Source organism: Lutra lutra, chromosome 12 (assembly GCF_902655055.1).
Source record: "Lutra lutra chromosome 12, mLutLut1.2, whole genome shotgun sequence".
Taxonomy (NCBI): domain Eukaryota; kingdom Metazoa; phylum Chordata; class Mammalia; order Carnivora; family Mustelidae; genus Lutra; species Lutra lutra.
In genome coordinates this window covers 18,656,785-18,674,484 of record NC_062289.1, presented here as the reverse complement: position 1 = coordinate 18,674,484, position 17,700 = coordinate 18,656,785, and the positions used below count along the sequence as shown (strand labels likewise).

The following is a 17,700-nucleotide window of genomic DNA, read 5'->3' as shown; positions in this document are numbered from 1 at the left end:
TGACAGCGGGTCATGTCACTCTCCTCCACATAACTTCCATGCATTTCTCATAACACTTACAGCCACTCAGGGAAAAGACCTTGTGTGATCCATCCCAAGGTTGACTCTCTGATTTCATGTCCTTTTACCCTGTCCTTCTTCACTGCCGTCTAACCACTCTGGACTTCCTGCTGGCCCTTAGAGATCCCTGCCTACCACAGGGCCTTTGTGCCATCCCCTCCGCCTAGAATGCTTCTCCCACACATGCTGACATTCCTCTCTTTCATTTCACTCAGGCCTTTGTTCAGATGTCACTTTCTGCAGAGTCCTTTTCTCACTTTCTAGGCTCTTACCTTGCTTTATTTTTCTTCGCAGGACTTCATACTCCTTGACGTATCTATTTGCACTTTTGGTCCTTCTGGCCCAACTGGAATGTAAGCTCCATGAGAGCACAGATCTTGTTGATCCGTGCTTAAAAACAGTGCCTGGGACATAGCAAGCACTAGCAAACACTGCATGAATAGAGGCTCACTCAGCTAGTAGGCGCTAGAGCTAGAACTTAAACCCTGGTGTGTGTTTGCCTGCCACCATCCACCATCCACTCATTCACACTGTTTAGCCATCTGCACCTTTTGAGAACAAGGCATAGAAGTATTTGGACTGCTTAATTAAAGATTTTCTAGATTAATGGATTTTTTTTTTTACTTCTTTGATATCATAAACATCCACTTCCATTATTTTACTTCTTTATTGCTGACTCTCAGATTGTCCAAAAATCAGCCGTCTTTACATTCCTAAGGCAGAAAAAGACTATCTGCAATAAATTGTATTATAAATTGTATTATAAATGTATAACTGCATTAATACAAGGTATTTATTATAGAACTGTTTGTTAATTAGTCCATATCCATGAATAATGCACACTAGATTGGAATTATTTTTAATTAAATCAAGTTACTGTATAAAGCAAAGGAACAGAATTCCAGATGGCATTCTGCCATCCTTGTTCTTTGATGGACATGAACAAGTGGGAAAAGGCTTCCTTCACTTGGTTACACTTTGAAATAAGTGGCCAATCATTATTAATTCATTTTGCACTCATTGTAATGGCATAAATCATCATAAATTCATTTGGTTTAAAGTGCATATAATGTGTTCTCCCATAGGAATTTCCTTGTAATTGAACTATTAATTAACGCATTTTTTTAATATGACCTTTTCCCCCCTCCTCTGCTATTCAGAGCCAAGGGTGATTCGTGGCCATTTCTTCATTCATGGTATTTTTTAAGTAAGAGGAACAAGTTTCTTCTAACTAGGCCCATTGACTGGCCTGACTGGCCTAGGAGGGACCAGAGCTCAAGAAAATGGTTTGTATATTACCTACCAGTGGGACAGCCACAATAATTATGAAGGCTCTCTAAGGGCTCTTTGAAAAATTCTCTGAAATACTATGACTTTATAATGATTCCAGTAAGCAAATTTCATTCTTCCTTGATAAAAAAGGCATGACTCCAGCTTCTCTTTTAATTTCTAGTTCTTTAAACTCCTCCCTCTGGCTACTGGTTTTCCGAAAGCATTGGCTGCCCGAGGATCCAGGTTCCCTTGTCTGCAGCAAGGAAGCACTCTGTAACAGAGGTCCCCCATCCCCTTCTCATGCTCAGTCCTCCCACACCACCTTCTTCAGTCCCTTCAGTTAGCCAGTGCTGTTTCCTTCATTCAGGGTGTGCTGGTTGCTAGAGGGCTGGTAATAGCTCGTTCTAGAATCTGCCTATGAGGTAACCACAGGACTCCTATAAAGGTCTTCACATGTCAAGGAAGTATGGGTGTTGGGGGGTGTTAGCTTTCCCCCAAAGGAAATAAAAATTACAAATGGAGAACTGGGACAAAATATCAATTTTACAACTTTTTAAGTGATCCTTTCCTATGTAGTGCTATTTCAGCACAAATAGAAACTATGTAAGGAAACACTACTACACGATTCATGTTCATGTCATGAACATGTTGTGTTAGTAGGATCTGTATATGAAAATCAAGGTTTCGGTTAGTATTAAAAGTGTTGTATTGGTGTACATAATTGGCAGTTGACCCTGTGTGTGTGTGAATAAGTGAATAAAAGCAGTGAACGCAAGACACCACTACTGTCAGGTTTAGTCTCCACCCATGTTAGAAATGCAAGAGGAGAAAAAACTAAGATAAGTGTTACTTATTATCATATGGTGCTTAAAACAACACCCAGTGCATATAGAAATATAGAACTATAGTTTTTATAGTTAATGTGTTTTCATAAAATAAGCATTCCATTAATGTAAGGTGCATTAATAAAGGGAATCCTCACTTTATGATAAGGATGAAGAAATGCCCCAGAAGACAAATTCATTATTACCTAAGTAATAGCGCACACGTGCACGTGCATGCGCGTTGGCTTGTATGTTAGTCTTTTAAAAGATCTAGTCGTCATTACCAACCAAATAGTACAAAAATGTTTTGAATTGGTGTTTTCTCACTGGTCAGTTCATGACGGAGCAGTATTCATCTTGCCAAAGCAACAAGCTAGTCGTGGTAGAATACTGTCAGCTCTTTAATCACTGCTCTCGTAGCTTTATTTTGCTCTCTCTCTCTCCGTCCTTTTCTCATTTTTAGTATTTTGCTGTTACAGCAAAGCGTAAATAATTGTCTTGCAGCTTTGCTCTTATGTAGCACTTTTAAAAAAACAGTGATAGTAAAGGTGGAGCACTTTTCAAAAAAACACTTGAGCTAAAAAGCTTGGGATAAAATAGCACTAAAATATGAGCAGTTGTTTTTACTCTTGACTGTGTGACAACAGAATTCAAACAGCCAGAGGTTCTAAGTAAATTGTGACTTATCCAGTGCTGGATTTTAGTGCTTTCTGCTTTTCAAAGCATTTTGTTTTATTTTGACTTGTTTTCCACTGTTCTGAGCATGTCTGCAGTTTCGGTAGTGTATTACTTCTGGCCGGACATACACGGTGATTGGTGGTGGTGTGTTACCTGCTAGATTCCCACTATGAAGCTGCCAGAGTATTGATTACTTACCTATCTCGTGGGTGAGAAAGACTAGTAATTTGATAAATGGACCTTTAATATGGTCCCAGAATTACTTGAGTAATGCTGAATCCTATCCTGTAACAAAGTGACTTAGGAGCATCTTGGCATTCTCAGGTAAGAGCCAGGGACCCGTAGTAGAAATCTTAGTTGTGATACTCCATGTGGGAGACGGTGCCCTCTGTTCCCTCTGTATTACTCTGTGTACCCCCTGTATTACCATTTATTATAAATGGTAATGGTTTCCAAACTTCAGATATTATGGGCCAGTAAAATTTCCAAAAATAAAATCTGAGAGTATGGAACAGTGTTTTACATTTTTTATTTTGCTCACAACAGACATTTAAAAAATAGCACTATCCTCGTCAATTTTTTTTTTAAAGATTTTATTTATTTATTTGAGAGAGAGACAGTGAGAGAGAGCATGAGTGAGGAGAAGGTCAGAGAGAGAAGCAGACTCCCCGTGGAGCTGGGAGCCCGATGCGGTACTCGATCCCGGGACTCCAGGATCATGACCTGAGCCGAAGGCAGTCGTCCAACCAACTGAGCCACCCAGGCGTCCCTATCCTCGTCAATTTTTTTAAAAAGATTTATTTATTTATTTTAGAGGAAAGAAAGCACACACATGTAGGGGCAGGAGGGATGGGGCAGAGACAGAGAGAGAGAGAGAAAGAGAGAATCTCAAGCAAACTCCCCATTGAGAGCAGAGCCTGACATTGGGGCTGGATCTTCCAACTCTGAGATCTTGACCTGAGCTGAAATCAAGAGTTGGAGGTTTACCTCCTACACTGTTGGTGGGAATGCAAGCTGGTGCAACCACTCTGGAAAACAGCATGGAGGTTCCTCAAAATGTTGAAAATAGAACTACCCTATGACCCTGCAATTGCACTGCTGGGTATTTACCCTAAAGATACAAACGTAGTGATCCGAAGGGGCACATGCACCCGAATGTTTATAGCAGCAATGTCTACAATAGCCAAACTATGGAAAGAACCTAGATGTCCATCTACAGACGAATGGATAAAGAAGATGTGGTATATATACACAATGGAATACTATGCAGCCATCAAAAGAAATGAAATCTTGCCATTTGCGACGACGTGGATGGAACTAGAGGGTATCATGCTTAGCGAAATAAGTCAATCGGAGAAAGACAACTATCATATGATCTCCCTGATATGAGGGAGAGGAGATGCAACATGGGGGGTCGAAGGGGTAGGAGAAGAGTAAATGAAACAAGATGGGATTGGGAGGGAGACAAACCATAAGTGACTCTTAATTCACAAAACAAACTGAGGGTTGATGTGTGGAGGGGGTTGGGAGAGGGGGTGGGGTTATGGATATCGGGGAGGGTATGTGCTATGGTGAGTGTTGTGAAGTGTGTAAACCTGACGATTCGCAGACCTGTACCCCTGGGGATAAAAATATATGTTTATAAAGCTGTAAAAAAAAAAAAAAAAGAAAATAAGAAAGGATGAATCCCCAAGTTTTGTAGCAACATGGACGGGACTGGAAGAGATTATGCTGAGTGAAATAAGTCAAGCAGAGAGAGTCAATTATCATATGGTTTCACTTATTTGTGGAGCATAACAAATAGCATGGAGGACAAGGGGAGATGGAGAGGAGAAGGGAGTTGAGGGAAATTGGAAGGGGAGGTGAACCATGAGAGACTATGGACTCTGAAAAACGATCTGAGAATTTTGAAGGGGTGGGGGGTGGGAGGTTGGGGGCACCAGGTGGTGGGTATTGTAGAGGGCACGGATTGCATGGAGCACTGGGTGTGGTGCAAAAATAATGAATACTGTTATGCTGAAAAAAATAAAAAAATTAAAAAAAAAAAAAAAAAGAGTTGGAGGTTTAACAGACTGAGCCACCCAAGCAATCCTTTAAATTGAATAAATTTAGCTTTATGAAAAAGATACTGCATTGTTTATATTTTTTTGCATTGTTTATATTTTTGCCATTTCACCACAGAGCCGTGGAAACATCCCCACAGGCCAGCATAGGTTTGTAGTAGACTTTTGGAAATTTGTGATCTGTGTATAATTTTGTTGACTGTGCTGGGCACACACAGGGTAAAGTAATTCTTAGTATTTGCCAAAGCAACAATTATTAAGTGATAACTGAATACAAAGCATGATGCTAATCTAAGCCTTATGCCAAACAGAAGTATTTTCAAAATATTTCATATGCCCTAGGGAACTTACTCATTTAGCAGATGTGAAAAGGTAATAAAAATAAAATTAGCTTTAAAAAATGAAATAAATGCCAGATGATTGTTATTTGAGAAGTGTTTGGATAATAACGATTGCTATATTAAAAAAGGATTTCAGGAGGTTCCTCAAAATGTTGAAAATAGAACTACCCTATGACCCAGCAATTGCACTGCTGGGTATTTACCCTAAAGATACAAACGTAGTGATCCGAAGGGGCACGTGCACCCGAATGTTTATAGCAGCAATGTCTACAATAGCCAAACTATGGAAAGAACCTAGATGTCCATCTACAGACGAATGGATAAAGAAGATGTGGTATATATACACAATGGAATACTATGCAGCCATCAAAAGAAATGAAATCTTGCCATTTGCGACGACGTGGATGGAACTAGAGGGTATCATGCTTAGCGAAATAAGTCAATCGGAGAAAGACAACTATCATATGATCTCCCTGATATGAGGGAGAGGAGATGCAACATGGGGGGTCGAGGGGGTAGGAGAAGAGTAAATGAAACAAGATGGGATTGGGAGGGAGACAAACCATAAGTGACTCTTAATCTCACAAAACAAACTGAGGGTTGATGGGGGGAGGGGGTTGGGAGAGGGGGTGGGGTTATGGATATCGGGGAGGGTATGTGCTATGGTGAGTGTTGTGAAGTGTGTAAACCTGGCGATTCGCAGACCTGTACCCCTGGGGATAAAAATATATGTTTATAAAGCTGTAAAAAAAAAAAAAAAAAAGAAAGAAAGGATGAATCCCCAAGTTTTGTAGCAACATGGACGGGACTGGAAGAGATTATGCTGAGTGAAATAAGTCAAGCAGAGAGAGTCAATTATCATATGGTTTCACTTATTTGTGGAGCATAACAAATAGCATGGAGGACAAGGGGAGATGGAGAGGAGAAGGGAGTTGAGGGAAATTGGAAGGGGAGGTGAACCATGAGAGACTATGGACTCTGAAAAACGATCTGAGAATTTTGAAGGGGTGGGGGGTGGGAGGTTGGGGGCACCAGGTGGTGGGTATTGTAGAGGGCACGGATTGCATGGCGCACTGGGTGTGGTGCAAAAATAATGAATACTGTTATGCTGAAAAAAATAAAAAAATAAAAAAAAAATAATAAAAAAGGATTTCATTCTAAGGTAGGCAGAGAAGATATGGGGGACAGTCTAGATGCGCAGTAGGCCATTTTGTGACCACAATGCAACTAAATTAGAGCCAAGACAACTGCTCTTACTGTGGATCTTACTAGGGTTACATTTAGCTGTTGAACCAGTGATGGCAACCTTCTCATTGTGTGAGAAAAGATGAAGGATATATTTTATTTGATCTTCTGTTTGCAGGAGACACTAGTAACTGCAGTTGAAATCAGGCCTTCATTGAGGAGAAGGAGATTGATCATAAAGGGTATAGTTTTGAATCCATAGCTGGGTAGAGCGTCAGGAATAAAAACATGGTCATAAGATGCAAGTTGTGTTCAGACCTGTACACTGGCCCATTGGGCATGTCCACTTGCCTTCTACAGTTCTCAGTTATCTCACTTGAAGCACGGGAATGGATGCTATTTTTCTCAAGTCCTTTCAATATGAAAATTCTGTAATTCTAATTAATCTGTTTGTCTGGGAATACGTAGGTCAGAATTAAAAGGCAATAGGTTTACCCCTTTATAATCACAAGACAACCCAAATATTGATCTTCCTAAAATGAAAATCTAATCAAACCTCTCCTTTGCTTAAAACTTTCAGTGGTTCCCCATTGTCACCAGAATAAACAAACTTCCAGCATGGCAAATGAGGCTCTTTATGATTGGGCTCTGATACCCTGTCCTGCTTCGTGTCTTACTGTTCTGTTTCATCCATCTGTCCTCTTTTCCCGGTTGCCCAACACCTCAACTTCTTCCTTTTTCCCCAACAGAATTTCCAGCTATACTGAACTATGTGTAACCCCTTGATATGGCCACTTTCTCATTTCCTGGGCTTTAGACATGCTCTTCTCTCTGTCTGGAATGCATTCTTTCCACAGTCCTCTCCTTTGAGTAGTTAATTCCTACTCAATCTTCAGGTTTGGGTATAGAAGTCCACCTTTCCCTGGACTCCTCGTAATTCTAGGACAGGGTTAAGTGCCCCTATTAAGTTCTTTCTGTACACCTTGTGCTTTTAAATATTCTAACACTGTTCAGAATGTATTCAAATTACCTGTTTGCTCAACTGTCTCCTGAACTAGAATGCATTTCCTTGAGGGAAAGAACTTAGACTTCATTCCTTTTGTTTCTCCAGCACTTAGTATTGTAGATCAACACTCTGTAAATAGTTAATTGCATGAATCTTTGGATGGATAGGTTGGGACCAAATTGCAGAAAACCTTGAATGAATGTCAGTCCAGTTGAACTTTTAAATACTGCCATTAAAGAGCCTTTTATGAAGGAATCAGTCATGATGGCAGATAATAACATCATTCTCTGTCTTGCTTATTCAGTGAGGCACTGAGGAATAGTGGGGCATTTACATAAAATAAATACATATTTTTATACAAAATTAGATTTCATCTTACACAGATTAAAATACAACTGTTATTGGGTACCATAGGTTTAAGGAAAATTCTGAGAGATAAAGTTCATAAAATTGTCGTGAGACTTTTCCTTCTACGGTTCTCAGGGAGGATATGATGGGTATGTGAATTTTAGTTTTTTTTATTACCTTGGTTCATGTTGCAGAGCAGCTATCTCTTATGGAAACATAAGTCAGATAAACCCCAAAGTAGAGAATATAGTTAAAGTTGAAAAGGAATTTTAAATTTACCTCTCCCTTTGGATTATCATAATAACCATTTCTTCAAGGCTCAGTCCTTAATATCATCTGCAAGAGTCTGTGATTAGGAAGTTTGAAGCCTTAGGTATCCAGAGTATTCCTTCAGAACATCAGGGTCGTTATTCCTGGTAGCGTTAAAGTTATAAGCGTCTTATTAATCAGCCAAGCTAGAAATCAAAATGTTCAACTCAAGAACCCTCTTCATCTTCTCTTATTTTACATGTTTTGCTTGGGATAAGTTGTCAGAGATAGGTGTGGAATTTTAACATTCTTCTGCCTTTATAATTCCAAAACGGACCAGTGAAAAATAACCCAGACTCTAGTTAGTAGGTTTAAAATGTGTGTGTTAAGTAGGCCATTTTTCTCTCTGCTTCTCCTGCTGCCCCGTACATGGCCTGCCAGAACTGTGGGGATCTTTGCTTTGTGTTACCCAGAGACTGTGATCTCGACTAAAGAAGGAGCGATGCTGTAGAAGAATTTTACTTATGAGATCATTGAATGAAACAGAAAGTGATTTAGGAGAGGGGATGTCGGGGCGGTAGGGAACCTGCACTTCCTGCTGGGCTGGGCCTCATGTGAGGGTAGATCACACTTGGCAGGAGAGAGGCAGGTACCCTGCAGGACCATTGCAAGGCCAGCGGTCTTTTGAAGTATGCTCACTCATTCTTCTTTTCTGTCATTTCATCGGAAGGTAAGTGATCACATCCCCTCTGCTGTCCTTTCTACTTTCTCGAAAAATGATGAAAAACATCAAGAAACCAGCCACTTAACGGTTTACTTTTGCTCTCCGGATAAAATTGTCAGAGTGGGTAAGGGAGCTGCCTGCAGAGTTCCCGCGCGGGGGCTGCGAGAAATCAGCAAGGTCCCTAGGATCGCAGAATAATCCTGCCTGTACTGAATGCAGAAATAGTGGAGTGCAGTTAAGCAGAGAGATGACTGAAATGCGGTAGAACTATGGTATTGAATGCAGCCTTCCTGCCCCTTCACAACCATGCTTCCCAGGGACACACCTTCAGGGAGCCCTGTCCCCGGGTCACACCCATTGCTGCTTGAGCTCCAGGGTGTCTGCAGAGAGCGGCAGGGGGGCTCTCTCCATGGCTCTTACTACAACTTCCTCAAAGGAAAGAATAACAGAAACGTGGTGGGTTTCTTGACATTTTGAAACCTCATTCCTCCAAACTGGAGCAGGGAGCAGTGTTAGAAATGGACTTGCAGGGGCGCCTGGGTGGCTCAGTGGGTTAGGCCTCTCCCTTCGGCTCACATCATGATCTCAGGGTCCTGGGATTGAGTACCACATCAAGCTCTCTACTCAGCAGGAAGCCTGCTTCTCTCTCTCTCTCTCTCTCTCTCTCTGCCTACTTGTGATCTTTCTCTGTCAAATAAATAAAATCTTAAAAAAACATGCAGTCACGGCAGAGATGGTTCCATTGTAGGTCCGTAATGTGTGCAGAGCACTGTGCTCAGTGGTGTGGGAGATGGAAATTGGCATGAAACATAGTTCCCACCGCCACAAGCAACGGGAAATGCCCAGAAAGTCTTATAATTAAAAATGCCACGTCATAAGGAATGAGCAAGTGCCGGGAAATAGAGAACAGTAGGTCACCTGTTTAGAAGGAGTTTCTATTTTTATGATCCACAAAACTTGCTTTTCATATGACATTTACAGGGCTAAGTAGGAGATTAAAATTTTCAAATGCATGTATGAATGAAGTCTTGAATTCCAAGCTGTTTCCTCCAGGAGGCTTTCCTTGTATACGTGCCTTCTCAGTTTACAACAGGAGATGTTGACCCAAGAACCGTGGCCTCCTTGAAATTTTTTTGCAGAATTTGCTGGATATGTGTATGTATTGTATGTAGTTTCCTGGAGAAAAGACCGATGGATTTCAACGGATTCTTCAGGAGTTTTGTGGCAGAAGATATTCTGAACCACGAACAAAGTGCATTCACAGACTCTCATCTGGGCTCTCATTTAACAGTTGGCTAGGACATAAAAATGAGTAAATGCTTTTATCTGCTGAATGCATTAAATTAAAGTTGATATGCCACGTTCTTAATTTTGAAAACAGACAAGTTCAAGGCGCTATTCATCATGAGCCCTGACTGCTGCTTGGGGAGCCCTCTCAGGCACTGGGCCCACGGCAAGACACTTGGCACACATCCGTTCGTTCGGTACTCATGCTCTGTGCGAGAGATGACTGCTGTTTTCCCCGCTTTAAGACAGGGAAACTGCAGCTCTGGAGTACCTTCTCCAGCCGATCCCCTGATAAGTTATGAAACTGTGGTTACTTCCCTGTCTTAGATCTGAAACCTATGTGCCCCTTAACCAGTCTGCTGTACTGTTCTGTGATTTGTAAACGGTTTTGTTTCTTCCCCTCGAGAAACAAACAGCCTCTTCTAAATTGCAGTTTGCTCTTCACGATCCCTATTTTCTTTTGTAAATGTCAAAATGCCTTTTGAAATCGATGAGCTTTTACAGCTTAACGGCCATTAGGCTTATGTATACAAATTGTTCGCATTATCTCCAACATAAAGAAATACATGTTAATTAAAATCGAGATCATTTCATCAGGTTTAGAAGTGATATCGAACTGTCTTTTAATTTCTTTACCAAACCTGCGTGAAGAATTTACCACATACTTCACACTTTTGTGCTGGATCAGTATAGTGGAGTATGGAGAAACAGAGATGCTTGTGGGGGAAACTTTTTAAAACTACACCTCTACCTTCATCCTTCATCCCTGCTGATAAATATCACCTGTGATGACAAGTGTTCCTGAAGGAAGTGTTAGACATAGGAACTCTGTTAGGTATAGAAGAAAGATAAATACCATATAATATTATTTGAAACCATCTCCATTTTACAGAATGTTGAGTAGGGAGAACCCTTGTTTGGAAGTTAGGATCACTGGTATGTTTTAAAATGATATATACTTAATTATATATAATTCTTTTGAAATTAAAACATTTTAGAATATGGTGTAAAATATTGTAGCCTAACGTATCTCTTTTAAGTATGTGGCTGAGCAAACTGTAAACTTGAGATCTTTTATAGTCTTAATGTTGAAAACACCTGTTCAGTTAAAAGAAAATCAAAAGTGGTTTATACTTTGAAAATATCTTCAAAGAAAATATCACAAAAGTAAAATTACTTTATTGCTCTGCCTTTTATTTTGTAATTTCAGGTAAGGCACTGACATTTCTTCTGCTGCAGCCCCCGAGCCCCAAACTTCCTCCACACAGTACGATCCGAAGAACAGCCATCGATCTGATTGGACGTGGTTTCACAGTCTGGGAGCCTTACATGGACGTGTCTGCTGTCCTCATGGGGCTTCTCGAACTCTGTGCTGATGCCGAGAAGCAGCTCGCCAAGTACGTGCTCAATTCCAGTTAATATGTGTGGTTTTTGTTTGTGTTTTTTTTGGTTGGTGATTTGTTTATTTGTGTTCAAGGTCATTGATTGCCTTTGATAGATTGTGTATTTTTTTTTAAGATTTTATTTATTTATTTTGACAGAGAGAGATCACAAGTAGACAGAGAGGCAGGCAGAGAGAGAGAGAGAGAGAGAGAGAGAGAGGGAAGCAGGCTCCCCGCCGAGCAGAGAGCCTGACCCGGGACTCGATCCCAGGACCCTGAGATCATGACCCGAGCTGAAGGCAGCGGCTTAACCCACTGAGCCACCCAGGCGCCCCATAGATTGTGTATTTTTAATTGACAAAAAAAAAAGATAAATATCTCAATATATGAAATTTTGGATATGGACAAGGAAGGGGAAGTATACTTCTGTAATTTGGGCACATGTGGGATTTAGCATTGAGTCAGTGAATGACTGATCTATGACATTGTGCCTTGACATAGTACTGTCTAATAAAAGTGTAAACATACCACTTCTAAGGAAAATTTTATATATATATTTGCTCAAAAATGTTTTCCTGATAGAATACGTGGCCAAATAGTTTGGGGAATCCTTCCTTCATACTCGTGGTAATTTTTAAGTTCACTTTAATGAGGTTTCACTCGCACACAGTCAAGGACCAGTGGTTGCAGAGATCCAGGGAAGCAATGACGAGAGTAGAGGGAGGCCGATGAGTTGAGGGAGCTGCTGAAATGAAGTAAGTGGGAAGCTGTTGGTGGCCAAGTGGCCAGGAATGATGGGAAGGGGATTGGGAGTGGTAATGTTGACTTGAGAACTCAGCCTCTTAATTCCTGGAGGAAGGTTTTTGGTTTATTTTTCTTATTCTTATTTTATTTTATTTTTAAAATTTTATTTATTTTAGAGAAAGAGAAAAGAGGGGGAGGAGCAGAAGAAGAGGGTCAATTAGACTCTTTGGTGAGCACAGAGCCTGAGGTGGGGCTCAACCTAGGGCTCAATCCCATGACCCTGAGATCATGACTCAGCCAAAAAAGAGTCAGATACACTTAACCAACTGAGCCACCTAGGCACCCCTGTTCTTGTTTTTTAGTATAGCCATCCACATGGGCGTGAATTCCTAGGGCTCGGATCCTTGAACTGGCCCATGATGCCTCTCTTAATATTAATGTTATCATTTTTCTCAATAATTGGCATTTCATTCTGATCTCTGTTGACCTTGGAAAAAACTAGAATTCTCTGCCCTTTTCTTCTTGGTTGTCTCTCTCATTTCCCACAGTTCCCATATGATCTGTTGTGGCTCTAGGCTCAAGAAGTGGAGATCAAAGTAGCTATTAAAAGGCTAGACTGGGATGCTGTGTCTTTGTCTGGCATGCCCAGCCCAAAGTCCCATAATGGATTGGTAGGAGACAGTATTCATTTCCAATTTAGGCAGCTGCCCTCTCCCCCCACGCCTGGCCATCATTTTGCCACGCTTCCTAAACATTACCTCTGTGTCACTCCCTAGCTGTATGTTCTTCAGCAAATCACTTCATCTCTTACCTCAGTTCCAGTAAGGGTGGTGATGCCATTGTCATTGTTTTAGTGTTCAGCAGGTCAAGAGCTGCTCCGTTCTAGAATGAATAGCTTGACATAATGGCAGCCAGGATAGTTTTTGGACACAGGAGGCCTGAGGGTTCTTGATTGACATTAGGAATTAGGAGGGAACTGGACTCATTGAATTTGAAGCAACAGTAAGAGGCAGCTGGCCTTTGTGCAAAGCCCAGAACATATTTCCAATCCTTTGCCCTCCTGTTGGCTGCAGCTGCCCTGTATACCTTCCAGTTTGGTTTTGACCTACCTTTATAGCCTATTTTCAAAGCTGATCTAAACATAATTTCAAGAGTATACAGTCTTGTTTTCTTGCTTGGGAGAAGTGGTGGGCTTTATTTTAGGTGTAGTATTTAATATTTTGTTTTATTTTGCTTTTAAATCAGTTTACATGAAGCTTATATCAGCAAACATAAAGATGCAGTGTGTTTTATCTGCATGTAGTATGTCCACAGACACAAATACTTTTAGCTCTTCGGTAGCTAATTTAAATCTTGCTATCATATCCTTTTCTGTCATGAAGATTAGTATAACTCTCTATACACAGCTCTAAATAAAGGAACGTATCAGCATGTAGCCTTGAGGAGTCCAATGTAATTTTCATCATGATAAATTGCATAATAAGCAAGAAAATGTTTGCTTATTAATCTATAACAAGATGTAGATTGAAAATGGCCTGTTACATCCATGACACACTTGGTACAGGCTGCAGAAGGGCTAAAATGGAGCAGGGCCATGTGCCTCTGACCCTCATGATGCCTGCCTACCAGCACCCTCTGTGCCTGACTGACCCTGTGCTCCATAACCGGGCTCAGCCCTTGCTTCTGACGGCGATGTTAAACTCGCTTTATGAAGCTTCTGTGTTCGGCTTGCACTGTTCAAAATCTCAGTTCATGTTAATTGAAAAAGAAAAAACCTACACAGTGCTTCCCTCTTTACTCCCATTCTGAGGGAGGGGAGTGAGGGGGGTAGCCAGCTCAGGCTGCTCCCTAGTCCTGGAGACACATATTATAGCAGTTTCTTTCTTCCCCTCTCTCCCATATCTCGACATCCTCTATCAGAGATGATTCCTGAGAGGTCTCCTGAGAAACTATAGACGACTCGATAGAGAGGGCATTTTTCCAGAATTAAAATGCCTTTATTTGGGGCGCCTGGGTGGCTCAGTGGGTTAAGCCGCTGCCTTCGGCTCAGGTCATGATCTCAGAGTCCTGGGATCGAGCCCCGCATCGGGCTCTCTGCTCAGCAGGGAGCCTGCTTCCTCCTCTCTCTCTGTCTGCCTCTCTGCCTGCTTGTGATCTCTCTGTCAAATAAATAAATAAAATCTTTAAAAAAAAATGCCTTTATTTTAGAAATCAGACTGAGAATTTTACTTCTTTGAAGTCAAAAGAACACCGATTGTTTTCTAACGTTTTCAACTATTTTAACAAACTTTAAACTATGTCTGCTAACTAAGCAAGCTTTTACTGAGTAGTTAACATATAGAAGGAACACTATTGGGTCATGTATGTAGTTACGAATTTGCATCAAACACAGATCCTGTCTCCAAGGCACTTGCAGTCTTAAGGAAAGACAACATCTTCCCCAGGGGTAACCATGGTGCAAAGGGAGGAGGAGAGTAAGAGGCAGTGACGCTCAGAGGATGGGGAGATGAATTACAGTGCTTAGAAGGGATGCTGGGAAGAGCTGTATTTGCATTCCTCGTTTGAATAATTTTGAGGAGAGGTGGAAGAATGAGGACATGCAAAAGGACAGAGATGGGAAGGTACAGGCATCCCAGCAGATGCTGACAAGCTCCTTAAAACACAGGGTGTGTAACTGTACATATTGTTTTTATCTAATTTTAGTCATTCCTTGCAGAACTTAAACTGTGGGGAGTTCCCATCTAAAACTTGAACATAAGTTCCTTCCCAGTTATCTCTGGGCAATAGAATTAGGGCAAAAAAGAGGATTGGTTTCACATTTTATTTTATAAAATGATTATAAACATGATAATAGAAGATTATAAAACGAATCTGAAAGAGGTCTGTCTCTTATCCACAGAAACACTGATCAGTGAGAAAGGTGGGGTTCAGACCTAGGGCTCCTTGACCCCACGAGCTCTGCTTCTACTGCAGTGCCATCTGCACCCCCAGAGTTAAAGATCCAGAGAATAGCGAACGTAAAACAGGCAATTCAGGGGCGCCTGGGTGGCTCAGTGGGTTAAAGCCTCAGCCTTCAGCTCAGCTCGGGTCATGATCTCAGAGTCCTGGGATTGAGCCCCGCATCGGGCTCTCTGCTCGGCGGGGAGCCTGCTTCCTCCTCTCTCTCTCTGCCTGCCTCTCTGACTACTTGTAATCTCTATCAAATAAATAAATAAAATCTTAAAAAAAACAACAACAGGCAATTCAAAGGACATAATAGCAGTCAACTCAGTATTTTCAGTGCACTTTCAGATCTTAAAAATATACTGAATGAAATAATTTCCATCGAGAATTTTGTACCTTCCCAAATTAATAACCTATTTAAATATCAGTAACCTCCTTGAGTGCCTGGACCATGTATTATGTATTTATTCATAACACTGTCACATGATTTGCATTCAATAAACATTTAAGTCAAAGAATTTTAGAGATGAAAATCTTCAGCAGCATTCAATCCGGAGCTCTCAATATGCTATTCAATAAAAACAAGATTAAGAGAGATGAAACACTTTGCCTGAGATCTCACCAGAACTAGAAGAGCTACAGGTCTTCTGACTCCCATTTGCCTTCTCCCATGCCGGTATAGTCATGCCACCTTTTATGTCACCAGTGACTCACAGGTAGAATCGCTAAGGAATTTTTTAAAGTTAAGGATTATGGGCTGCTCATTCACGATGAACTCTAATAGAAAATGCAGGCTACCCTTCACTGAAATCATAGAGCCATCCCTAGCTAATTGTGAGAAAAATAAAAGAACATGCAGTATGGGAGCGCCTGGGTGGCTCAGTGGGTTAAAGCCTCTCCCTTTGGCTCACATCATGATCCCAGGGTCCTGGGATCGAGCCCCGCATCAGGCTCTCTGCTCAGCAGGGAGCCTGCTTCCCTTCCTCTCTCTCTGCCTGCCTCTCTGCCTACTTGTAATCTCTGTCTGTCAAATAAATAAATAAAATCTTAAAAAGAAAAAACCACATGCAGTATTACGTTTTTTATAAATTTATCTTTTTTTAGGTCACCATGGTTATATATATATATATATATATATATATATATATATATATGGATAAAATATTAGAAACAGCAGAAAAATCCTACTCTGTAAAAGAACAGAAAAATCCTTGTGCTTTCAGAAGGCTAGACTCCATTCTGTACCTGTTGTCGTCTGGGTGTGATTCTGTTTTCCTAGTTCCTATTGCAGGGCCTTTATTCTGAAAGACAATAGCAGAGCCGTGCTGGCCCCCACTGCTGAAAGCGGACAGTCTCTCACGCACTGCCAAGATGGAAGGACATTAATGAGTTACCAAAAGCCCATTGCTTTTCTGGAATATTCCTAGCTTACCAAACTTTAAAAGAAAAACATATAGTCAAGTAGAAACCACACATGCTTTGATAACATGCAGATAAGCCCCAAATGTTAGATATATTCTCTTTGAACTATATACAGTTAGAGAAAAAGAATTGACATTTTAACTCAAATTTCAACCGTATGTTTTTATATATGGGGTAGGGGGTAGAGAAAAAAACATATATAAACACTAAGGTATTTTAGGATTTTATATTTAAACTATTTTTCCTATTCACATGATACTTATTTTATTTTTTTATTTTAGAGAGAGTGTGCATGTGTGGGAGTGGTGGGGGAGGGGCAGAGGAAGAGAGAGAATCCCACGCAGTTTCCATGACCAGTGTGGAGCCCATCACAGGGTTCAGTCTTAGGATCCCAGGATCATGACCTGAGCTGAAATCAAGAGTTGGACATTTAACTGACTGAGCCACCCGGGCACCCCAATTGTTTATTTTTTAATTTTATTTTATTTTTTAAGATTTTATTCATTTCATTTGACAGACAGAGATCACAAGTAGAGGCAGAGAGGCAGGAAGAGAGAGAGAGAGGAGGAAGCAGGCTCCCCGCTGAGCAGAGAGCCCGATGCAGGCTCGATCCCAGGACCCTGGGATCATGACCTGAGCCGAAAGCAGAGGCTTTAACCCACTGAGCCACCCAGGAGCCCCCCAATTGTTTATTTTTAATAGAAAATTTATAATCTGAGGGAACCGTTTAACTAAATTCTGTTAGCGTAGTTTTTACATTACAACTCATAGTTGCAAATATATACAACATATAGGAAACAGGTTAAAAGACAGGCACGTATTGGGAGAATTACCACATTTGTGTTTAGGAGACTAATGCCACCTTTGAATTATTAAATTAAGGTTTAACATGACAGATAAGAATTGATAATTCCATATTACATTAAAAACACTTGTTAGTACATCTGTTTTTACCAGGAGGAGGTAAGATGGGATGCCCAGTTGTTATGTAATTAAGTATGCATTTTCAAAATAATTTTGGTCTTTGTGTTCACTGAGAAGTGTTTTCAATGCCCTGAAACTCTTTATCTTTGTCAGCTTGGACTACCATAACAAATAGCACAGACGGGGGGACTCCAACAATAGAAATTTATTTCTCATAGTTCTTGAAGCTGGGAAGTTCAAGAGCAAGG

At 40.8% G+C, this 17,700-nt stretch overlaps 1 protein-coding gene across 4 annotated transcripts in view; it reads left to right on the top strand.

Moving 5' to 3' along the window:
• The window catches only part of WDR7 (WD repeat domain 7), a 371,332-nt gene that overhangs the window by 249,546 nt on the left and 104,086 nt on the right, over nucleotides 1–17,700 (top strand). For all 4 annotated transcript variants that reach the window (XM_047697076.1, XM_047697077.1, XM_047697079.1 and 1 more), the window contains one exon: nucleotides 11,248–11,434. In XM_047697076.1, the coding sequence (XP_047553032.1) occupies nucleotides 11,248–11,434 (187 nt within the window). The remainder of the gene's footprint in view (nucleotides 1–11,247; nucleotides 11,435–17,700) is intronic.